This window comes from Ranitomeya imitator, chromosome 4, assembly GCF_032444005.1.
Source record: "Ranitomeya imitator isolate aRanImi1 chromosome 4, aRanImi1.pri, whole genome shotgun sequence".
Classification (NCBI taxonomy): Eukaryota; Metazoa; Chordata; class Amphibia; order Anura; family Dendrobatidae; genus Ranitomeya; species Ranitomeya imitator.
In genome coordinates, this window is record NC_091285.1 from 619,580,352 (window position 1) to 619,605,814 (window position 25,463).

The 25,463-nt window shown below is 41.6% G+C and overlaps 1 protein-coding gene across 4 annotated transcripts in view; it reads left to right on the forward strand.

Annotated features, from left to right (window-relative positions):
• The window catches only part of KCNIP3 (potassium voltage-gated channel interacting protein 3), a 248,460-nt gene extending 222,997 nt beyond the window's left edge, over positions 1 to 25,463 (forward strand). For 2 of the 4 annotated variants that reach the window (XM_069766598.1, XM_069766601.1), the window contains 5 exons: positions 12,409 to 12,494; positions 12,837 to 12,944; positions 19,345 to 19,449; positions 21,352 to 21,414; positions 23,150 to 25,463. In XM_069766598.1, the coding sequence (XP_069622699.1) occupies positions 12,409 to 12,494; positions 12,837 to 12,944; positions 19,345 to 19,449; positions 21,352 to 21,414; positions 23,150 to 23,197 (410 nt within the window). In that variant the 3' untranslated portion in view covers positions 23,198 to 25,463. The remainder of the gene's footprint in view (positions 1 to 12,408; positions 12,495 to 12,836; positions 12,945 to 19,344; positions 19,450 to 21,351; positions 21,415 to 23,149) is intronic. The other 2 variants (XM_069766599.1, XM_069766602.1) reach the window with 2 other exon arrangements.

Genomic DNA, 25,463 nt, shown 5'->3' on the forward strand with positions numbered 1-25,463 from the left:
TATTGATCACCTTTGTCTTTCTTCTACATACCCACAAACCACAATTTCGATACCAAAGATGTTGAAAAATCAAAATAAAAGTAGAAAACACACACAAAAAAATCACCTTTTTAACATTTTAACCCCTTTACCCCCAAGGGTGGTTTGCACGTTAATGACCGGGCCAATTTTTACAATTCTGACCACTGTCCCTTTATGAGGCTATAACTCTGGAACGCTTCAATGGATCCTGGTGATTCTGACATTGTTTTCTCGTGACATATTGTACTTCATGACAATGGTAAAAATTCTTTGATAGTACCTGCGTTTATTTGTGAAAAAAACGGAAATTTGGCGAAAATTATGAAAATTTCGCAATTTTCCAACTTTGAATTTTTATGCAATTAAATCACAGAGATATGTCACACAAAATACTTAATAAGTAACATTTCCCACATGTCTACTTTACATCAGCACAATTTTGGAACCAAAATTTTTTTTTGTTAGGGAGTTATAAGGGTTAAAAGTTGACCAGCAATTTTTCATTTCTACAACACCATTTTATTTTAGGGACCACATCTCATTTGAAGTCATTTTGAGGAGTCTATATGATAGAAAATACCCAAGTGTGACACCATTCTAAAAACTACACCCCTCAAGGTGCTCAAAACCATATTCAAGAAGTTTATTAACCCTTCTGGTGCTTCACAGGAATTTTTTGAATGTTTAAATAAAAATGAACATTTAACTTTTTTTCACAAAAAATTTAATTCAGCTCCAATTTGTTTTATTTTACCAAGGGTAACAGGAGAAAATGGACCCCAAACATTGTTGTACAATTTGTCCTGAGTATGACAATACCCCACATGTGGGGGTAAACCACTGTTTGGGCGAATGGCAGAGCTCGGAAGCGAAGGAGTGCCATTTGACTTTTCAATGCAAAATTGACTGGAATTGAGATGGGACGCCATGTTTCGTTTGGAGAGCCCCTGCTGTGGCTAAACATTGAAACCCCCCACAAGTGACACCATTTTGGAAAGTAGACCCCCTAAGGAACTTATCTAGAGGTGTGGTGAGCACTTTGACCCACCAAGTGCTTCACAGAAGTTTATAATGTAGAACCGTAAAAATAAAAAATCATATTTTTTTCACAAAAATTATCTTTTCGCCCCCAATTTTTTATTTTCCCAAGGGTAAGAGAAGAAATTGGACCCCAAAAGTTGTTGTACAATTTGTCCTGAGTACGCTGATAGCCCATATGTGGGGGTAAACCACTGTTTGGGCGGATGGGAGAGCTCGGAAGGGAAGGAGCGCCGTTTGACTTTTCAATGCAAAATTGACAGGAATTGAGATGGGACGCCATGTTGCGTTTGAAGAGCCACTGATGTGCCTAAACATTGAAACCCCCCACAAGTGACACCATTTTGGAAAGTAGACCCCCTAAGGAACTTATCTAGAGGTGTGGTGAGCACTTTGACCCACCAAGTGCTTCACAGAAGTTTATAATGTAGAACCGTAAAAATAAAAAATCATATTTTTTCACAAAAATTATCTTTTCGCCCCCAATTTTTTATTTTCCCAAGGGTAAGAGAAGAAATTGGACCCCAAAAGTTGTTGTACAATTTGTCCTGAGTACGCTAATACCCCGTATGTTGGGGGAAACCACCGTTTGAGCGCATGGCAGAGCTCGGAAGGGAAGGAGCGCCATTTGGAATGCAGACTTAGATGGAATGGTCTGCAGACGTCACATTGCGTTTGCAGAACCCCTAATGTACCTAAACAGTAGAAACCCCCCACAAGTGACCCCATATTGGAAACTAGACCCCCCAGGGAACTAATCTAGATGTGTTGTGAGAACTTTGAACCCCCAAGTGTTTCACTACAGTTTATAACGCAGAGCCGTGAAAATAAAAAATCTTTTTTTTTCCCACAAAAAATATGTTTTAGCCCCGAGTTTTGTATTTTCCCAAGGGTAACAGGAGAAATTGGACCCCAAAAGTTGTTGTCCTATTTGTCCTGAGTACGCTGATACCCCATATGTTGGGGTAAACCCCTGTTTGGGCACACGGGAGAGCTCGGAAGGGAAGAAGCACTGTTTTACTTTTTCAACGCAGAATTGGCTGGAATTGAGATCGGACGCCATGTCGCGTTTGGAGAGCCCCTGATGTGTCTAAACAGTGGAAACCCCACAATTATAACTGAAACCCTAATCCAAACACATCCCTAACCCTAATCCCAACAGTAACCCTAACCACACCTCTAACCCAGACACACCCCTAACCCTAATCCCAACCCTATTCCCAACCGTAAATGTAATCTAAACCCTAACTGTAACTTTAGCCCCAACCCAAACTGTAGCCCTAGCCCTAACCCTAGCCCTAACCCTAACCCTAGCCCTAACCCTAGCCCTAACCCTAACCCTAACCCTAGCCCTAACCCTAGCCCTAGCCCTAACCCTAACCCTAACCCTAACCCTAGCCCTAACCCTAGCCCTAGCCCTAACCCTAGCTCTAACTCTAACCCTAGCCCTAATGGGAAAATGGAAATATATATCTTTTTTTAATTTTTCCCTAACTAAGGGGGTGATGAAGGGGGGTTTGATTTACTTTTATAGCGGGTTTTTTAGCGGATTTTTATGATTGGCAGCCGTCACACACTGAAAGACGCTTTTTATTGCAAAAAATATTTTTTGCGTTACCACATTTTGAGAGCTATAATTTTTCTATATTTTGGTCCACAGAGTCATGTGAGGTCTTGTTTTTTGCGGGACGAGTTGACGTTTTTATTGGTAACATTTTCGGGCACGTGACATTTTTTGATCGCTTTTTATTCCGATTTTTGTGAGGCAGAATGACCAAAAACCAGCTATTCATGAATTTCTTTTGGGGGAGGCGTTTATACCGTTCCGCGTTTGGTAAAATTGATAAAGCAGTTTTATTCTTCGGGTCAGTACGATTACAGCGACACCTCATTTATATCATTTTTTATGTTTTGGCGCTTTTATACGATAAAAACTATTTTATAGAAAAAATAATTATTTTGGCATCGCTTTATTCTCAGGACTATAACTTTTTTATTTTTTTGCTGATGATGCTGTATGGCGGCTCATTTTTTGCGGGATAAGATGACGTTTTCAGCGGTACCATGGTTATTTATATCTGTCTTTTTGATCGCGTGTTATTCCACTTTTTGTTCGGCGGTATGATAATAAAGCGTTGTTTTTTGCCTCGTTTTTTTTTTCTTTCTTACGGTGTTTACTGAAGAGGTTAACTAGTGGGCCAGTTTTATAGGTCGGGCCGTTACGGACGCGGCGATACTATATATGTGTACTTTTATTGTTTTTTTTTTTTTATTTAGATAAAGAAATGTATTTATGGGAATAATATTTTTTTTTTTTTTTCATTATTTTGGAATTTTTTTTTATTTTCTTTTACACATTTGAAAAATTTTTTTTTTACTTTGTCCCAGGGGGGTACATCACAGATCAGTGATCTGACAGTTTGCACAGCACTCTGTCAGATCACTGATCTGACATGCAGCGCTGCAGCCTTCACAGTGCCTGCTCTGAGCAGGCTCTGTGAAGCCACCTCCCTCCCTGCAGGACCCGGATCCGCGGCCATCTTGGATCCAGGGCTGGAGGGAGCAGGGAGGGAGGGAGGTAAGACCCCCGCAGCAACGCGATCACATAGCGTTGCTCCGGGGGTCTCAGGGAAGCCCGCAGGGAGCCCCCTCCCTGCGCGGTGCTTCCCTGCACCGCCGGCACATCGCGATCATCTTTGATCGCGGTGTGCCAGGGGTTAATGTGCCGGGGGCGGTCTGTGACCGCTCCTGGCACATAGTGCCGGATGTCAGCTGCGATAGGCAGCTGACACCCGGCCGCGATCGGCGGCGCTCCCCCCGTGAGCGCCGCCGATCGCGCTGTACGTACTATCCCGTCCATGGTCATAGGGGCCCACCCCACATGGACGGGATAGTACGTCCGATGTCAGAAAGGGGTTAAAAAAGGCTATAAAACTGGCATGTTATTTATCCTGTGTAGTGATGCTGGAAAAAAAAAAAAGAAGAAAAAAACAGCAAATATTATAAAATTTGTTTTTCTGTATATTGATTCCCCAAAAATTAACCCCTTAACCCCTTTCTGCCATTATACGTACTATTGCGTCCATGTGGGGTGGGCTTTACTTCCCAAGGACGCAATAGTACGTCATATGCGATCGGCAGCGCTCACGGGGGGAGCGCCGCCGATCGCGGCCGGGTGTCAGCTGCCTATCGCAGCTGACATCCGGAACTATGTGCCAGGAGCGGTCAAAGACCGCCCCCGGCACATTAACCCCCGGCACACCGCGATCAAAGATGATCGCGATGTGCCGGCGGTGCAGGGAAGCACCGCGCAGGGAGGGGGCTCCCTGCGGGCTTCCCTGAGCCCCCCGCAGCAACGCGATGTGATCGCGTTGCTGCGAGGGTCTTACCTCCCTCCCTCCCTGCTCCAGGCCCGGATCCAAGATGGCCGCGGATCCGGGTCCTGCAGGGAGGGAGGTGGCTTCACAGAGCCTGCTCAGAGCAGGCACTGTGAAGGCTGCAGCGCTCCATGTCAGATCAGTGATCTGACAGAGTGCTGTGCAAACTGTCAGATCACCGATCTGTGATGTCCCCCCCTGGGACAAAGTAAAAAAGTTTAAAAAAAAATTTTCAAATGTGTAAAAAAAAATTTAAAAAAATATTCCAAAATAATGAAAAAAAAAAAAAATATTATTCCCATAAATACATTTCTTTATCTAAATAAAAAAAACAAAACAATAAAAGTACACATATTTAGTATCGCCGCGTCCGTAACGGCCCGACCTATAAAACTGGCCCACTAGTTAACCCCTTCAGTAAACACCGTAAGAAAAAAAAAAAAAAAACGAGGCAAAAAACAACGCTTTATTATCATACCGCCGAACAAAAAGTGGAATAACACGCGATCAAAAAGATGGATATAAATAACCATGGTACCGCTGAAAGCGTCATCTTGTCCCGCAAAAAACGAGCCACCATACAGCATCATCAGCAAAAACATAAAAAAGTTATAGTCCTGAGAATAAAGCGATGCAAAAATAATTATTTTTTCCGTAAAATAGTTTTTATCGTATAAATGCGCCAAAACATAAAAAATGATATAAATGAGGTATCGGTGTAAACGTACTGACCTGAAGAATAAAACTGCTTTATCAATTTTACCAAACGCGGAACGGTATAAACGCCTCCCCCAAAAGAAATTCATGAATAGCTGGTTTTTGGTCATTCTTCCTCACAAAAATCGGAATAAAAAGCGATTAAAAAATGTCACGTGCCTGAAAATGTACCAATAAAATCGTCAACTCGTCCCACAAAAAACAAGACCTCACATGACTCTGTGGACCAAAATATGGAAAAATTATAGCTCTCAAAATGTGGTAATGCAAAAAATATTTTTTGCAATAAAAAGCGTCTTTCAGTGTGTGACGGCTGCCAATCATAAAAATCCGCTAAAAAACCCGCTATAAAAGTAAATCAAACCCCCCTTCATCACCCCCTTAGTTAGGGAAAAATTAAAAAAAATGTATTTATATCCATTTTCCCGTTAGGGCTAGGGTTAGGGCTAGGGTTAGGGCTAGGGTTAGGGTTAGGGCTAGGGTTAGGGTTGGGGCTAGGGCTAGGGTTAGGGCTAGGGTTAGGGCTAGGGTTAGGGTTAGGGCTAGGGTTAGGGTTAGGGTTGGGGCTACAGTTAGGGTTGGGGCTACAGTTAGGGTTGGGGCTAAAGTTAGGGTTAGGGTTTAGATTACATTTACAGTTGGGAATAGGGTTGGGATTAGGGGTGTGTCAGGGTTAGGGGTGTGGTTAGGGTTACCGTTGGAATTAGGGTTAGGGGTGTGTTTGGATTAGGGCTTCAGTTATAATTGGAGGGTTTCCACTGTTTAGGCACATCAGGGGCTCTCCAAACACGACATGGCGTCCGATCTCAATTCCAGCCAATTCTGCGTTGAAAAAGTAAAACAGTGCTCCTTCCCTTCCGAGCTCTCCCGTGTGCCCAAACAGGGGTTTGCCCCAACATATGGGGTATCAGCGTACTCAGGACAAATAGGACAACAACTTTTGGGGTCCAATTTCTCCTGTTACCCTTGGGAAAAAACAAACTAGGGGCTAAAAAATAATTTTTGTGGGAAAAAAAAAAAGATTTTTTATTTTCACGGCTCTGCGTTATAAACTGTAGTGAAACACTTGGGGGTTCAAAGTTCTCCCAACACATCTAGATGAGTTCCCTGGGGGGTCTAGTTTCCAATATGGGGTCACTTGTGGGGGGTTTCTGCTGTTTAGGTACATTAGGGGCTCTGCAAACGCAATGTGACGCCTGCAGACTATTCCATCTAAGTCTGCATTCCAAATGGCACTCCTTCCCTTCCGAGCCCTCCCATGCGCCCAAACAGTGGTTCCCCCCCACTTATGGGGTATCAGCGCACTCACGACAAATTGGACAACAAATTTTGGGGTCCAATTTCTCCTGTTACCCTTGGGAAAATACAAAACTGGGGGCTAAAAAATAATTTTTGTGGGAAAAAATGTTTGTTTTATTTTTACGGCTCTGCATTATAAACTTCTGTGAAGCCCTTGGTGGGTCAAAGCGCTCACCACACATCTAGATAAGTTCCTTAGGGGGTCTACTTTCCAAAATGGTGTCACTTGTGGGGGGTTTCAATGTTTAGGCACATCAGTGGCTCTCCAAACGCAACATGGCGTCCCATCTCAATTCCTGTCAATTTTGCATTGAAAAGTCAAACGGCGCTCCTTCCCTTCCGAGCTCTCCCATGCGCCCAAACAGTGGTTTACCCCCACATATGGGGTATCAGCGTACTCAGGACAAATTGTACAACAACTTTTGGGGTCCAATTTCTTCTCTTACCCTTGGGAAAAACAAAAATTGGGGGCGAAAAGATAATTTTTGTGAAAAAATATGATTTTTTATTTTTACGGTTCTGCATTATAAAGTTCTGTGAAGCACTTGGTGGGTCAAAGTGCTCACCACACCTCTAGATAAGTTCCTTAGGGGGTCTACTTTCCAAAATGTTGTCACTTGTGGGGGGTTTCAATGTTTAGGCACATCAGGGGCTCTCCAAACGCAACATGGTGTCCCATCTCGATTCCAGTCAATTTTGCATTGAAAAGTCAAATGGCGCTCCTTCGCTTCCGAGCTCTGTCATGCGCCCAAACAGTGGTTTACCCCCACATATGGGGTATCGGTGTACTGAGGACAAATTGTACAACAACTTTTGCAGTCCATTTTCTCCTGTTACCCTTGGTAAAATAAAACAAATTGGAGCTGAATTAAATTTTTTGTGAAAAAAAGTTAAATGTTCATTTTTATTTAAACATTCCAAAAATTCCTGTGAAGCACCAGAAGGGTTAATAAACTTCTTGAATATGGTTTTGAGCACCATGAGGGGTGCAGTTTTTAAAATGGTGTCACACTTGGGTATTTTCTATCATATAGACCCCTCAAAATGACTTCAAATGAGATGTGGTCCCTAAAAAAAAATGGTGTTGTAAAAATGAGAAATTGCTGGTCAACTTTTAACCCTTATAACTCCCTAACAAAAAAAAATTTTGATTCCAAAATTGTGATGATGTAAAGTAAACATGTGGGAAATGTTACTTATTAAGTATTTTGTGGGACATATATCTGTGATTTAATTGCATAAAAATTCAAAGTTGGAAAATTGCGAAATTTTCATAATTTTCGCCAAATTTCCGTTTTTTTCACAAATAAACGCAAGTACTATCAAAGAATTTTTACCATTGTCATGAAGTACAATATGTCACGAGAAAACATTGTCAGAATCACTGGAATCCATTGAAGCGTTCAAGAGTTATAACCTCATAAAGGGACAGTGGTCAGAATTGTAAAAATTGGCCCGGTCATTAACGTGCAAACCACCCTTGGGGGTAAAGGGGTTAACGACCGCTGATACGTCTTTTAACGGCGGTAGTCAAGGATACTTAAACCACAGCTGTGGAAAAAGTGTATAGCGCTCCCCAAAGTCAGATTTTCTCTGGGGTCTCCGTTGCCGGGCGTAGCCGAAACCCCAGAGAACATGTTTCGGGTAGGTTTTTACTGACTCCAGGGTTGCGATCACCGGTAATTAACCGTTTACCGGCAGCCGCAAAAAAACCCCATTTAATTTCTATGTCCTCCAATGTGATTACACGTCAGAGGACAAAGAAATGGGGTCCCTGATCGCCCCCCGATACTCACCCATCTCCCTTGGTGCTCCTCATGGTTCCCCATGGGCGCCGCCATCTTCTTCCGGCAAAAAAATGGCGCCCGCCAGCCGACACCTGGCAGATCTGTGGGGTCTCGGCTGCTGGGGATAGCCGAGACCCCAAAGAACATGATCGGGGTCGGTTTATACCGACCCTGTTTTGCGATCGTCGGTAATTAACCATTTACCGGTGACTGCAAAAAAAAAAAAATGTGGTGTGTCATTCTCTGTCCTCTGATGTGATCGCACATAAGAGGACAGAGAAATATGGGGATCGGGGACCCTGTCATACTTACCGGTGTCCCTGGGTCCTCCTGCTTCCTCTCCTGGCCGCCGGCTTCTTCCTCCGGTAAGCAAATGGTTGGCGTATGTACAGTGCACCCGCCATGATCTGCTGGAAGGCAGAGGAAGATTCTTCCTCGTTTCATTTTGATCACTGTGATAGATCCTATCACACTGATCAAAATAAAAAAAAATAGTAAATACCCCCCCTTTATCACCCCCTTAGTTAGGAAAAAATAATAAAATAATAAAAATGTATGTATTTCCATTTTCCAATTAGGGTTAGGGTTGGGGCTAGGGTTAGGGTTGGGGCTAGGGTTAGGGTTGGGGCTAAAGTTATGGTTAGGGTTGGGGCTAAAGTTAGTGTTGGGGCTAAAGTTAGGGTTAGGGCTAGGGTTGGGGCTAAAATTAGGGTTAGAGTTGGGATTAGGGCTAGGGGTGGGATTAGGGTTGGCATTAGGGTTACGTTTGGGATTAGGGTTAGGTTTGACATTAGGGTTAAGGTTAGGGTTGGGATTAGGGTTAGGGGTGTATTGGGATTAGGATTAGAATTAGGGTTAGGTTTGAGGTTAGGGTTGAGATTAAGATTAGGGGTGTGTTGGACTTAGGGTTTTGATTAGGGTTAGGGGTGTTTTGGGGTTAGGGTAGTGATTAGGGTTATAGTTAGGGCTGTGATTAGGATTATGGATCAGGTCGGGATTAGGGTTAGGGATATGTTGGGGTTAGGGTTAGAGTTAGAATTGGGGTTTTTCCTCTGTTTAGGTACATCAGGGGGTCTCCAAACGCGACAGCCGATTTTGCGCTCAAAAAGTCAAATGGTGCTCCCTCCCTTCTGAGTTCTGCCGTGCACCTATACAGTGGGTTACCCCCACATATGGGGTATCAGCATACTCAGGACTAATTGGACAACAACTTTTGGGGTCCAGTTTCTCCTGTTACCCTTGTGGAAAAAAAAATGATTTTTTATTTTCACAGCTCTGCGTCAAACTTCTGTGAAGCACTTGGGCGTTCAAAATGCTCACCACATATTTAGATAAGTTCCTTAAGGAGTCTAGTTTCTAAAATGCAGTCACTTTCTACTGTTTAGGTGCATCAGGGGCTCTGGAAATGCAACATGACGCCCGCAGACCATTCCATCAAAGTCTGCATTTTAAAATGTCACTACTTCCCTTCCGAGCCCCGACGTGTGCCTAAACAGTGGTCCCCCCACACATGGGGTATCAGCGTACTTAGGACAAATTGGAGAACAACTTTTGGGGTCCAATTTCTCCTGTTACCCTTGGGAAAATAAAAAAACTGGGGGCTAAAACAATCATTTTGTGGAAAAAAAATATTTTTTATTTTCACGACTCTGCACTATAAACTTCTGTGAAGCACTTGGGCATTCAAAGTGCTCACCACACATCTAGATAAGTTCCTTGGGGGGTCTAGTTTCCAAAATGGGGTCACTCGTGGGGGTTTCTACTGTTTAAGTATGTCAGGGGCTCTGCAAATGCAGCATAACGCCCACAGACCATTCTATCAAAGTCTGCATTCCAAAACGGCGCTCCTTCCCCTCTGAGCTCTGCCATGTGCCCAAACAGTAGTCCCCCCCCCCCCCCACATATGGGGTATCAGCGTACTCAGGACAAACTGTACAACAAACTTTGGGGTCCAATTTCTCCTGTTACCCTTGAAAAAATAAAAAAAATTGTGAGCTAAAAAATCATTTTTGAGGAAAAAAAAAGGATTTTTTATTTTCTTGGCTCTACGTTATAAATTTCTGTGAAGCACTTGGGGGTTCAAAATGCTCACCACACATCTAGATAAGTTGCTTAATGGGTCTAGTTTCCAAAATGGGGTCACTTGTGGGGGGTTTCCACTGTTTAGGCACATCAGGGGCTCTCCAAATGCGACATGGCGTCCGATCTCAATTCAAGCCAATTCTGCATTGAAAAAGTCAAACGGTGCTCCTTCTCTTCCAAGCTCTGCCATGTGCCCAAACTGTGGTTTACCCCCACATATGGGGTATCAGCGTACTTAGGACAAGTTGCACAACAACTTCCGTGGTTTTATTTCTCCTGTTACCTTTGTGAAAATAAAAATTTGAGGGCGAAAAGATAATTTTTGTAGAAAAAATGCGATTTTTTTTTTTTTTTCATGGCTCTACGTTATAAACTTCTGTGAAGCACTTGGGAGTTCAAAGTGCTCACCACACATCTAGATAAGTTCCTTAACGGGTCTAGTTTCCTAAATGGGGTCACTTGTGGGGGTTTCCACTGTTTAGGCACGACAGGGGCTTTCCAAACGCGACATGGCGTCCGATCTCAATTCCAGCCAATTCTGCATTGAAAAAGTCAAACGGTGCTCCTTCTCTTCCAAGCCCTGCCGTGCGCCCAAACTGTGGTTTACCCCCACATATGTGGTATCGGCGTATTCAAGAAAAATTGCACAACAAATTTTGTGGTTCATTTTCTCTTTTTACACTTGTGAAAATAATAAAATTGGTTCTGAAGTAAAATGTTTGCAAAAAAAAGTTAAATGTTCATTTTTTCCTTCCACATTGTTTCAGTTCCTGTGAAGCACATAAAGTGTTAATAAACTTCTTGAATGTGGTTTTGAGCACCTTGAGGGGTGTAGTTTTTAGAATCGTGTCAAGTTTGGCTATTTTCTGTCATGTACACCCCTCAAAGTGACTTTAAATGGGAGATGGTCCCTAAACAAAATAATTTTGTACATTTTGTTGTAAAAATGAGAAAAACTTTTAACTCTTATAACTTCCTAAAAAATTTTGTTTCCAGAATTGTGCTGATGTAAAGTAGACATGTGGGAAATGTTATTTATTAACTATTTTGTGTGACATATCTCTCTGATTTAAGGGCATAAAAATTCAAAGTTTGAAAATTGCAAAATTTTTAAAATTTTCGCCATATTTCCATTTTTTTTCACAAATAATCACAAGTAATATTGAAGAAATGTTACCACTAACATGAAGTAAAATATGTCACTAAAAAACATTCTCAGAATCAGCGGGATCCGTTAAAGCGTTCCAGAGTTATAACCTCATAAAGTGACAGTGGTCAGAATTGTAAAAATTGGCTCGGTCACTAAGTACCAAATTGGCTTTGTCACTAAGGGGTTAACCAACAGATTAAAGACTGATAAAACAACATATCATTTCTAAGATCGTACTAAAAAACAGCTTGTGACAGAGCAAAACTTAATAAGTGTAAAAAAACAAAGATGAAAACGTTTTCTTCCCTTCGTCTTCAGAAAGAGTTGTTAACAGCAGAGGCGTAAGTTCAATAGGTGCAGGGGAAGCAATCGCACCCGGGCCCTAGAGCCTAGGGGGCCCAAAAATTCCTTTTGGCATACATAAAAAGACCAAAACTATTAAAAACTTGCAAAATTGGGGGCCCCGTTGGAGCTTTTGCAATGGGGCCCCTAAGCCACTGATTAACAGTTAAGCAATCATTTATACAGCATGTATCCAGAAATGGTGGTGCTGAAAAAAAGAAAATGGACGTCACTGATGACGCTTTGTTTTAGGGTAGGGAAAGCAGCTACACCAGTGACCACAGCCCCGGCCCCCCAATGAAATGCTGTTTGAGTATCCCAGAAGGCACTGAGAATTGAAACATCACCGAAATGGAAGTAAAAAGAAAAAAGAAAAGCAGAACGGTAGGGAATATTTAATTGAGGTATAAAAGACAAGTACGGTAATTAGATTATTGAATTAAATACAAATTTGGGATGAAATTCAACTTTGGTTTCAGACCATCCCTTTAACATGAAAATAGGATCGGACCTTAAGGGGATAAAAACATCTTTTAGACGTGTGAATCTTTTCCCATGGTAATAGGAATGATTAATTCTGTAACAATGATTTTAGCTCCGATCTTTGCAGACGCCACGATGTATGCTCACTTTCTATTCAACGCCTTCGACTTGGACAGAAGTGGCGCCATCCGGTTTGAGGTAAGACAATTGCATAAAAAAAAAAAAAACTAAAATACAAAGATATGAAAAATTATTGAAGAGGTCTCCGGGATCTTTGAGATTATACTTGTCTCGATCAGCAAGTTGTGATCAGTGAGGGCCTCAGTCCCGGATCCTGGAGCTCAATGCTTCTGACACCTTTATGAAATGTCAATTTTTTTTTAGAAATATTGGGACTCTTTATCAAATTATGTGATGTGCTTCTTGTATTATAAGACAAAGCTATACGTCACCCTGTGCACAGCTCTGTACAGAATGATTATGGAGCTTTCGCCAGGCAGAGAATTTGTAACGTCCTACATTCCCCCTTCTACTTCACAGGATTTTGTGGTCGGACTGTCTATTCTACTACGGGGAAGTGTCCATGAAAAATTAAAATGGGCTTTTAACCTGTACGATATAAATAAAGATGGATACATTACCAAGGAGGTAAGATGGAATCCTTATGGGTAATGCGAATTGCAAAAAACGACCCATCCTTCACAAATTGGTCTTGATTATATGGGTTTCTAGAAAAAACATAAACCATACAGGGCAATATTAGTATAAAGGTGCCAAAGAGACCCAGGCCCTTTGTGGCTGTCTCCAACGTACACCTTATAGGACACTCCTGAACATGATATCAAACATAAGAAAAAAGGAGCAAAAAAGTCCAATCATATAAAAAGGTATACATTTATTAATAACAAAATTACCAAATTGCAATCAGTATATCACAATAACAGACTAGGATCAGGTAATAAGGCTAAACAATGTCCTGACTCTAACAGCTGTCATTTTATATGTGGGTAAAGTGCTCAAGTGCCAGAAAAAACACCCAAATAGGGGAATTGAGGGGAATAAGGATCCGTATCAACCAACGATTATCATAACGTACAAAGCCAGGACATGTGCCTCACCGCCACCGACGCGCGTTTCGCTTCTTTCTCAAGGTGTTAGAGTCAGGACATTGTTTAGCCTTATTACCTGATTCTAGTCTGTTATTGTGATATGCTGAGTGCAATTTGGTAATTTTGTTATTAATAAATTTATACCTTTTTATATGATTGGGCTTTTTTGCTCCTTTTTTCTTATGTTTGATTATATGGGTTTCTAGGCTGGATACTCGATCTGCTGGAGATGCCGATCTACTAGGACTAGACTTTAAGGGTTCGCTTACAGATGATCTGGATTTTTTAGGGGAAGCATGCAGCAAATTAATTCATAGCAAAGAAAATCCCATCCACACTTTTCTGATTGATGATTCAGATTTTGACATCTGCAAAATATCAATTTCTGATGTAAATTGGAAGTGGATTTATAGTGGATTTTTCCTGGAGAGCCCGGGTTGTTTATAAAAAGGCAGGAGAACCACAGAAGCCCTAAGGGAGTTAAGCAAAGTGCTGTGTTTTGCTTTTTCTTTTTTTTTAAATTTTACATTCTGAAAATTCCACCAAAATGAAGATAATTTTGTGAAGATTTGCTGTAGCAGATTATTTGCAGATTTGTTGTTTCGCAGCACATCCGCTATACATCAAGCTCATACTTTCTGTTCTCTACAGATGACTCTTCAGTAGTCTCATTATCATCACAGACATCATTAAAATTCATAGTTTAATATTTTCTTAGGTTCAAGGTAGACATAAGTCCACCAAGTTCAACCTACATCCTAACGTTGATGACTGTTAAAAGCTCTATATACAGTAAATAAGACGGGATCCACCATTCACAATAAGTGATATCACAGACTCCCCCTGCCTCCCTTCCCTTTATATTGACCGTTGCACTGATAAAATCACGCTCTATAAAGAATACCTGTCGCCATTTTTTCATGCTAAAGTGGACACATGATGTAGTAGTGGCTGCAGAGTTAAAGAAAACATTTTTATTTTAAATTGCGAGATATTAGCATTCAAAGTATTTGCCATCTAATGAGTTATTTTTTTGTTAACGGGAACCCATCATGTGAAATAATGCTATTAACTTGCAAATATGGGGTTAATCTGTAGGTTAAAAGCATTCTGACACCATGTGGCGCTGGTTTAGGGGTATGGACATGCTGCTGATATTTCCGCCTTGAAGAAACAAGTTTTATTGTTGAAAAGGGTTCTTATAATTTCATTTAAATTGTGTCCTGCGTCTTTTGTAAATACTTTGTAGTGTGACAATTGTTAATATGTAATGTCAATCGTATTATAATATGATATTGTGATGTGAATAGTGTAATGCGTTGTATATGTTAAAGGAAATCTGTCACTACTTTTTTGGGATACCATGGAAAAATATCATTCAATTTAGTGTCACCTATGTATTATACCAGTACTTTTGATACCCCTTGACTCCCCACCTATGATCCATAAATACGTTTATATTCCTCCCGCGGTGTATGTAAATCTGCTCGTTCCGGTCCGATGGGCGGGGCTTATTGTCCGTTTCCACCCCCCCTCGGCTTGCTGTACATATTATTTTCTGTGAATTTAGATTTATCGCACGAGCGCATTCAAATGGCCTCTCGCGCGTGCGCAGTATGCTTTGCCCAACTGTGTGCAAAGCATAAAATCAGTATTGTGCATGCGCTGGCATACGCCATTACGTTCTGTGGCCCGGAAGTATTGTGATGCAGATTGTGTGTTCGCTCACGCCGGACACCTGTCAAAAGCCCTGCACATTACACCGGCCATAGAACGTAATGGCATATGCCGGAGCATGCGCAATACTGATTTTATGCTTTGCCCACAGTTGGGCAAAGCATACTGTGCACACGCGAGAGGACATTTGAATGCGCACGCGCTGTAATTACCTGAAAGAAATGCCTAGAGCAAGCCAGGAGGGGGAAGACAGACAATAAGCCCCACCCATCAGAATGGACCTAGGAGATTTACATACAACGCGGGGGGAATATAAACGGTATTTATGGGACATAGGTGGGGAGTCGAGGAGTACCGAAAGTTCTGGTATAATGCATAGGTGACACTAAATTGAATATTTTTATATGTCCCAAAAAAATTGTTGACAGATTCCCTTTAATGATGTCGGTAATGTGTGTAGTTCACTATAGAGATAGTTAAGGGTTAAGAGTTGTAAGCAGCCCACAGTGGAAGGGGCTAGTGGATGGGAAAGTTACTGTTTCCTATTATTAAGACAGATAGGGTCTGGAGTGCATAGGGAGAGGACTGAAAGGTTCAAAGTGAACAGTGTCTCATTCAAGGGTGACCCTAAATGAGAGGAGACCGAAAAGGAGGGACAGCGAGATCCTGAGCATAAGCACTGGGTCCTAGAAGAGGATGCATATGCATGAAACCGCTGGAAGGACTGAGCTACTGGGACCAGTTTTTTGAATGGTGGCCTCCCTCACTGAACTGTGAAACATCTGGTCCTGGCAAATCAGCGAAAACGGTTACATGCGCCCTGCATGGGCATAATGCCCTCACAGCACAACTCCAAACACCCAGCCAGGACCTCCACTTTCATGTAACCTACTGGGGTGCTGGAGACAAGTGCCTCACCCTCAGCTACGACCCCGTGTCACGTTACACTGGCACTGAAAGCCATGCTGCTGAGAGGAAGTAAACATTTTCTCCAGCAGAGTTCGGCTTACAGTCATAGGTAAGGTGCTGGCACAGTTTCAGTCACCACTCGGTGTATAAAGAGCGGCGGCGGTAGCCATGCCCCCGGCACTGACAGCAGGCTCAGCATTAGATTCGGCTGTCAGTGAGAGCCGGGGGCACGGTTACAGTCACCGCTTTCTATACATAGAGCGGTGACTGAAACAGTGTTGGCGCACCCCTATGACTGGAATATTGCCTGGGGAGATAAAGTTAATTTACTCCCAGCAGTGGGGCTCTCAGTGCCGGCACCACATGGTGTCAGAGTGCTATTAACCTGCAGATTAACCCCATATTTGCAGGTTAGTAATATTATTTTACATGACAGGTTCTCTTTAAGTCCAAATGACAACCCTTCTGTTAGCTCTACTCATCTCATAGAACTTTCACCTCTGCTGTACTGCCCCTCCTTTCTTACTGCCTGTCTGAAGCAGGCGGCTCATAGGTGCCAGAATTATGCTTATGCCTGAATTTTCAGGGCAACTTGTATTCCCTCTGCAAAGAGATCAGAGTAGGCTGTCATTACATGTCTCACACAATATTGATTTGGCCCTGTGTGAGCTGTAATAACAGCCTGCAGTGCTCTAACTTCACAACAATTACAATTTGCTGTCAGTAAAACAAGTATACATGTACTTCTCACAAAATTAGAATATCATCAAAAAGTTCATTAATTTCAGTGAAACTCATATATTAGATAGTCATTACAAACAGAGTGATCTATTTCAAGTGTTTATTTCTGTTAATGTTGATGATTATGGCTTACAGCCAGTGAAAACCCAAACGTCATTATCTCAGTAAATTAGAATTCTTTATAACACCAGCTTGAAAAATGATTTTAAAGTCCAAAGTGTTGGCCTACTGAAATGTATGTTCAGTAAATGCACTCAATACTTGGTCAGGGCTCCTTTTGCATCAATACAGCGTGGCATGGAGGCGATCAGTCTGTGGCACTGCTCAGGTGTTATGGAAGCCCAGGTTGTTTTATTAGCAGCCTTCAGCTCGTCTGCATTGTTGAGTCTGGTGTCTCTCATCTTCCTCTTGACAATACCGCATAGACTCTCTATGGGGTTAAGGTCAGGCGAGACTGCTGGCCAGTCAAGCACTGTGATACTGTTGTTTGTAAACCAGGCATTGGTACTTTTGGCAGAGTGGACAGGTGCCAAGTCCTGCTGGAGAATGAAATTTCCATCTCCAAAAACCTTGTCGGCAGAGGGAAGCATGAAGTTCTCTAAAATTTCCTGGTAGACGGCTGCGCTAACTTTGGTCTTGATAAAACACAGTGGACCTACACTAGCAGGTGACATGGCTCCCCAAACCATCACTGATTGTGGAAACTTCACACTAGACCTCAAGCAGCTTGGATTGTGGCCTCTCCACTCTTTTCCCAGGCTCTGGGACCATGATTTCCAAATGAAATCCAAAATTTACTTTAATCTGAAAACAACACATTGGACCACTGAGCAACAGTCCAGTTCTTTTTCTCCTTGGTCCAGGTATGACGCTTCTGGCATTATCTATTGGTCATGAGTGGCTTGACACAAGGAATGCGACACTTGTAGCCCATGTCCTGGATACGTCTGTGTGTGGTGGCTCTTGAAGCAATAACTCCAGCCGCAGTCCACTCCTTGTGAATCTCCCCCAAATTTTTGAATGGCCTTTTCTTAACAATCCTTTCAAGGCTGCGGTTATCCCGGTTGCTTGTGCACCTTTTCTACCACACTTTTTCCTTCCACTCAACTTTCCTTTAATATGCTTGGATACAGCACTCTGTCAAGAGCCAGCTTCTTTAGTAATGACCTTTTGTGGCTTACCCTCCTTGTGCTGTGTGTCATTGACTTCTTTCTGTCAAGTCAGCAGTCTTCCCCATGATTATGGAGCCTACTGAAACAGAATAAGGGACCTTTTTAAAGCTTAGGAAGCCTGTGCAAGTATTTTTTGTTAATTATTCTAATTTACTGAGATAATGACTTCTGGGTTTTCATTGGCTGTAAGCCATAATCATCAACATTAACAGAAATAAACACTTGAAATAGATCACTGCTTGTAATGACTCTATATAATATATGAGTTTCACTTTTTTTTATTGAAGAACTGAAATAAATTAACTTTTTTAATATATTCCAATTTTTTGAGAAGCACCTGTGTGATTACTGACACATTTGAGTTATCATCTCTGTAGAGGCAGTGTGGTCTCCATTGAAGGAGTACAACAGAAATAACAGTGCTATTACAAGAGGAGAGCTGATAGAAGAGTTTGTAATATAGCACAGCTAGACTCAGCTGTGCTGCTCCTCCCCCACACTGACTGCCAGGAGTCAGACCTTATCTGACAGGCATGAGTCACCTCTGCTCCACTCCTAGCACTTTCTAATCATGCAGACGGTTATACCAGGAGATCAGGCCACCATTATACAGTTATATGAAAAAGTTTGGGCACCCCTATTAATCTTAATGTTTATAAAAATTGTTTTTTTTTTTGCAACAGCTATTTCAGTTTCATATATCTAATAACTGTTGGACACAGTAATGTTTCTGCCTTGAAATGAGGTTTATTGTACTAACAGAAAATGTGCAATCTGCATTCAAACAAACATTACTGTGTCCAACAGTTATTAGATATATGAAACTGAAATAGCTGTTGCAAAAAAAATTTTTTTTTATAAAACATTAAGCTTAAGATTAATACGGGTGCCCAAACTTTTTCATATAACTGTACATCCCATACACTAAGAAACATTTTCCAAGCTGTTGATCTTTTTATTCAGTGTTACTGCCTGAATATGATTGGGCATCATCATAGAAGGGAGTACTAAACCTCAATAAAAAAAAACTCTCTGATAACACCCACCTGGAATTAGCAAAAATTAACTCACCACAACGGAGAGGCAAACTAAAAAAAAAAATATTTTATTTCGTGCTGCAACTACTATGACATTGTGTTTCCAGTTCAACATTAAAAATGTGGTGAAATGTCCTTCAATACAATTCAGTAGAGTTTGATTCAGTCTATTGCTGATAATGTCCATATGCACAACAGGAAGTAGGAATCTAATATTTGGCCTTGTGCCAATGTGTGATTTTTTTTTTTATATAGTGATATCAAAAAATAAAAACCATCAAAAATGTTTAAAAATTCATTTAATATAAGAACTTGATATAGACAATAGGTCATTTTCGAAAAGTGCATTCCCTTTAAATAAGTGTGTGGATGTTTTAAGGTAAACTATTAAACCTATGTTTAGGAGATGCTGGCAATAATGAAATCCATCTACGACATGATGGGACGTTACACATACCCCATGCTGAGAGATGATGCCCCCATCGAGCACGTGGAGAGGTTCTTCCAGGTAATATTAACCCCTTCACCCCCGGAGCTTTTTCCGCTTTTTCATTTTCGTTTTTTGCTCCCCTCCTTCCCAGAGCCATAACTTTTTTATTTTTCCTTCAATATGGCCATGTGAGGGCTTATTTTTTGCGGGACGAGATGTACTTTTGAACGATACCATTGATTTTACCATGCCATGTAACAGAAAACGGGAAAAAAATTCCAAGTGTGATGAAATTGCAAACAAAGTGCAATCTCACACTTGTTTTTTGTTTGGCTTTTTTGCTAGGTTCACTAAATGCTAAAACTAACCTGCCATTATGATTCTCCAGGTCATTACGAGTTCATAGACATCTAACATGTTTAGGTTATTTTTTATCTAAGTGGTGAAAAAAATTTCCAAATTTTGGTAAAAAAAAAAAATAAAAAAAAAAAATTGCGCGATTTTCCGATACCCTTAGCGTCTCCAATTTTCGCGATCTGGGGTCAGGTGAGGGCTTATTTTTTGCGTGCCGAGCTGGCGTTTTTAATGATACCATTTTGGTGTAGATACGTTCTTTTGATCGCCCGTTATTGCATTTTAATGCAATGTCACGGCGACCAAAAAAACGTAATTTTGGCGTTTTGATTTTTTTTCTCGCTACGTCATTTAGCGGTCAGGTTAATCCTTTGTTTTTATTGATAGATCGGGCGATTCTGAACGCGGCGATACCAAATATGTGTATGTTTGATTTTTTTTTTTTTATTGTTTTATTTTGATTGGGGAGAAAGGGGGGTGATTTGAACTTTTATATATTTTTTATTTTTTTTATATTTTTAATCACTTTTTTTAAAAATTTTTAGCATGCTTCAATAGCCTCCATGGGAGGCTAGAAGCATTCATAACTCGACCGGCTCTGCTACATAGAGGTGAAGTACAGATCACCTCTATGTAGCAGAAATGCAGGGTTGCTTTGAACGCCGACCACAGGGTGGCGCTCAAAGCAATCGGCCATCAACAACCATAGAGGTCTCAAGGAGACTTCTGGTTGTTATGGCGATGCACTGCTGACCCCCGATCATGTGACGGGGGTCAGCAGTGCGAGCAGTTCCGGCCGCGCGGCCGGGAGCGCTAGTTAAATGCCGCTGTCAGCGCTTGACGGCGGCATTTAACTAGTTAATGAGCGCGGGCGGATCGCGATTCCGCTTGTGCTCATTGCGCGCACATGTCAGCTGTACAAAACAGCTGACATGTCGCGGCTTTGAGGTGGGCTCACCGCCGGAGCCCACCTCAAAGCAGGGGATCTGCCAGCTGACGTACTATTCCGTCAGCTGGCAGAAAGGGGTTAAAGAAGAAGCCTCAAGTTCTGCAGTTTCCTTAATTACTGGGTGCTTGGGTTGGTGTGGTGGGACGGGCACTCCTTCTTGGATGACAGTTCTGATTATACTTATAGAGATAACAGGATACTTGAACAAACACACGGCTCAGGAAAATGAGAGCCGTGATTAGGAGAACTGTTCTGAAAGCTGCCAATAGCGGAGTTTTGGGACCAGTAATTTTACAGGTCTGATAACAGCTCAGAACCTAATAGGGAAGGGGAGGGAGCTAAGCAGCTAACTACTGTATAGCAAGTAATGGTCTGGGGAGAGATAATTGGAATGTTAAGAGTTAACTCCTCTCCTGGAATGTAACTACTTTGCATACTTGGTCAAGCTCTGGTGGCTCAGCTCCTTGAAACCAGCTCTGCACTATGTAAGATAAAAACCTCTAAAGCAGTAGAATGACAACAGATAGAAAAAGTAAGTACATCTTTATTATTTCCATGCCACCTCACTAAATAAAATAGTTTATTCTAATACCCCTTAGAATTCTCATTACATTAGTAAATGCTATTCCTACTGGACACTTCATGCTAGAGGTAATTTATTTTCATCTGTTTTACAGAAGATGGACCGAAATCATGATGGAGTAGTAACCATTGATGAATTTTTGGAGACTTGTCAAAAGGTAAATTGATTTTAAAGAAAGAAAGAAAGCAGATTTTATAGTCCATAATGTACTCATTGTTGATAAGGATTTCACATAGAAAAGCTGCAGATTATCTTAACGCAAATCCGACGAGTGTGAACATAGCTTATCTGTAAAGAACCCTTTCCTTTATTAAAGGGAACATGGTCAGAGGATTCATGCTGGCTGACTCATTGACAAAATAAATCAGAGACGAGGGGCTCATGCATAACAAATATCTAGGCTTTACTCTGAAGTAAGGCGTCATTTCAGAGAAGACATGCTCTAAAAAGGAATCAAAAGTGAGGTGACTATGAGGACTAGTCACAGGGGAGGTGTTATAGACACAAGTGGTAGAGATCTGTCAGTCACACTAAGCCGGGGCGGGGAGAAGCCAGCAAGGACCTGCCCCATGACTAGTTCTCGTAGTCAAGTCAATCCCAGGTTTGAAACGACCCTCATTTCAGAGTAAAGCATGGATATTTGTATGTTGCATGAGATTTGCAGTCACACGTGACTTACAAAAATGGATGTGACTTGTGACTCTAAAATTAACAGGTTTGGATTTTTGCAATGGTTCCAATTAGAAGAAATGCCATAATACAACATTGTAATATTCATGTCACACCGCTCATGTTGGCATGTAGATCTGAAGCCTGTGTGTTCCCCAATGGAATTTGATAGGAAGTCCTGAAAATCAAAGCCTCTGTGATCATTTCTTCATCTTAAAGGGAATGTGTCACCAGATGTTGATACCCCATTTGAGAGCAGCATATAGTAGAGGCAGAGACTCTGATTGCAGCGATGTGTCACTTACTGGGCTGCTAGATTTCATCTTAATAGAATCACTGTTTTATCTGCTGTAGATTTAGCAGTTCTCTGAATGCTGAGCTCTGTATAACCCCCGCCCACACCACTGATTGGCAGCTTTCTGTATACACTGTGTATAGGCAGAAAGCTGCCAATCAGTGGGTGGACGGGGTTATACAGAGTTCATGAATATGGAGGACTCCATGACAGCAGGTTTACTAGTCCTCTGGTGTTAATCTCCTGCTGATAAAACAGTGACTCACTGCGAGGATTTGACAGTCAATCAGCATGACACCTGCAGTCATGCCCCATCAACAGAGCAGCCTGGAAGAAAGAGATCTGCCTTGTGGAGAAGCAGATGAATCACCAGTAGGAGCGATCAGTGACCACTCTTAGCCAGTGCTTGGTAGGACAGGCAGGTAGTTGTCTCTGTTAACTTCTTCATTATATAGCCCATAGTAAAAAAAAAAAGTCCTGGACAACCCCTTTAACTATATGGAAACCAAAACAGAATCCCATCTACAAAATGTGGCCTTATAATGCATAAGGGCAATATTACATTGAGATGATTACAGGTAATGTCTCTTTTTATACAACCTAATATCTTCTTTGCTTTCGCAGCTGCTCCATGACATTGAGTAGTGCTACTTAGTTTGCTTGTAACCAGAATACCTTATCTGCTATGTTCCAACCTATGGTGATGAGTATAGGGTAATGAAGGGTAGTAAACAAGTGTGGGTTTGACCTCCACTATTGACAAGAACAAGGGGCCCCAAATTCCTGGCCATAGAGCAGCACCAGAATGTCTTCTTCTCCATTCAGCTGAAAACCTCCATAAATCAAAGAGAATAAGTTGGGAAACTCCAGATATTTGTTTTTCTTATTTTAAAGGGAAATATCATGAAGTTTCTTCTTCTTTCTTCAGGATGAAAACATTATGAGATCCATGCAACTCTTTGAAAATGTTATCTAGAAGAAGACATTGCATTCCACCCATGCCAGCACTCGAAAGGACAAATCCGACGGAGTATGCCCAAGACTGGATCACACCCACCACTCTTCTTCCTTGCGTCACCAACAGTCCATGGATGGTGTAATCGCTCTCCCAGGGAACAGACAATCCTTCTTACTGCCTGCCTGTTTGCACTGATCCCTTCCTACTCATCACCATGACAAACTCGCCTTTCTAAGGACTGTTTTATATTATTCTAGAAAAAAAAGCACATTTATTTCTGCAAGAGCCAGGATTCTTAAATCAGGGATTTTTACAGAAAGCCGCTCTTGCCTGTATCAGATGTGGAAACATATGAACTCGCCCCCTTCCCTGTCACAAAAATTTAGAGAGATATATTTGATGGTTTTAAGTACAAAACAATTGATTGTACGCAGAGATCTGCGTTATGTGCTTCCTGAAAATCTGCCAAATTTCCCCATCACCTTGACGCTATGTTGGCCGATAGAAATATGATGGCTTCTTCCTCTGCCGGTGGAAGGCGCTGTATCCTACCGGCACTAAAAGGGTTTAGACCAGGTAGAGAGATCACAGTTTTTATGCTTCAGCCTTCCATTTCCTTTTTAGATCTTTTTTTTTTTGATTGAGGAAAATGAACATATATTTAAAGTACATGTTCTCTACTTGATCCCAAGCGGGAATCCTAGCCGAGCCTTCCGACAACCTCTAGAACACCTTCTTTAAGCAGCTGAAATTCGGAGGTCTAGTAAAGAACATGCAGCCACTTTCTTTCCGCTGTACTTTTCTTGAAGTTTTATTTGTACCTCTTGGTGTATACACATGACCTGAAATGTAGCATCAATGAATAATAAGCTGAGGGTTACCGTCATCCACCTCTCAAGCGAAAGCACAATTCTTGATAAAGGCATGGGACATCCTGAGAGAGTGGAAGGAACGATGGAGCCTGCTTCAGATATCACATATTCGTTACTAAAGGCCTTTCCATTTGCTCTTTTTTTCTCTCGTTAAATATTTTTCCCTTTTGCTCTATAGAAAGAATTACTTCTATATTTGCTTCTAAATAAAACTGTGCCCCATAAAGGATTATTCCCAAGTTTGCAGGTTAACCCTTATCCATTGCTGATTTGCTGGGGTATAACTACTGAGATTCAGATCCTGAGAATGGGGGTCTGGAGAGCCCAGTCATGAATAGAGCATGCTAACCCGCCGTTCTATACAATGACTAATGGATTGCCAAAGAAAGATGAGTACTCCAATAGACAATGAATGGAAAGCTCTATTCCTGATGGGGCACTGTGGAGCCCCGTTCTCTTGGCCCCTAAGCCCCCATTTATGGGATCGTATGCTCACTTAATTCAGGCGATCAGACCAGTTTTTAGTAAGTAATTCTCAATCCTATGGATAAGGGATAATTGCAGGAAATAACTCTTTAAATCTCACATTTGGGTTTTTATACATGCATAATATATGTACTACACTCACATGGACTGTATATGATTTTAAGTTTTAGATTCTGTCTCACAGTTGAAGTGTACTTACGATAAAAATCGCGGACCTCTCCATTCTTTGTAGGTGGGAAAACTTGCAAAATTGGCAATGCATCAAATACTTATTTTCCCCACTGTATATAGGACGAACCCCAATCTGGAATGGATCCCCTCTATACATTCCCACTTCACCGTGTGACCACCTCTAAAGATTCATTGCTCCTATAGCCATGCTATTTAGGACCAATGGTTTAGCCACCATTAAGATCAAATATATGAGATAACCTTCAACTGTTGATCCTTCATTTCTCCCAGAAGATAAGCCTCTAACAGAGCTGTGGGGCAGAAGCTCCCATTCCTAAAATTGGCTCTACCAAATGTGAGTCCACATATAACTATTCCTTTGCGTTGTTTACTTACACTGACACCATGGTTATTCTTTATCCGTCCTCTTCCGTTATTCCGGTTTTATCGCTCTTCCTAAGAATTTGTGTAGTGTGTAAGAATCTTCTCATCGTCCCGGAAATGAGAACCATAGGATTTCGCACCCTTGCGCTCATGGCATCTGCTCCCCTGGCAGGCTCCAGGAATCTTCCTTTCCCCTGGAATTACTGAAAATTTGCACTAGACCACAGAGGCATGTATAAGAATGAATGCATGTTAAAAGGGGAGTCTTCTCTCTTATATGCACTCACCTCACTACTACACAATGTGTCTGTGTATGGCAGCACCTAGTGGCTAATCACTGATTATTTTAATAAAATAAATGGAAAAATTGC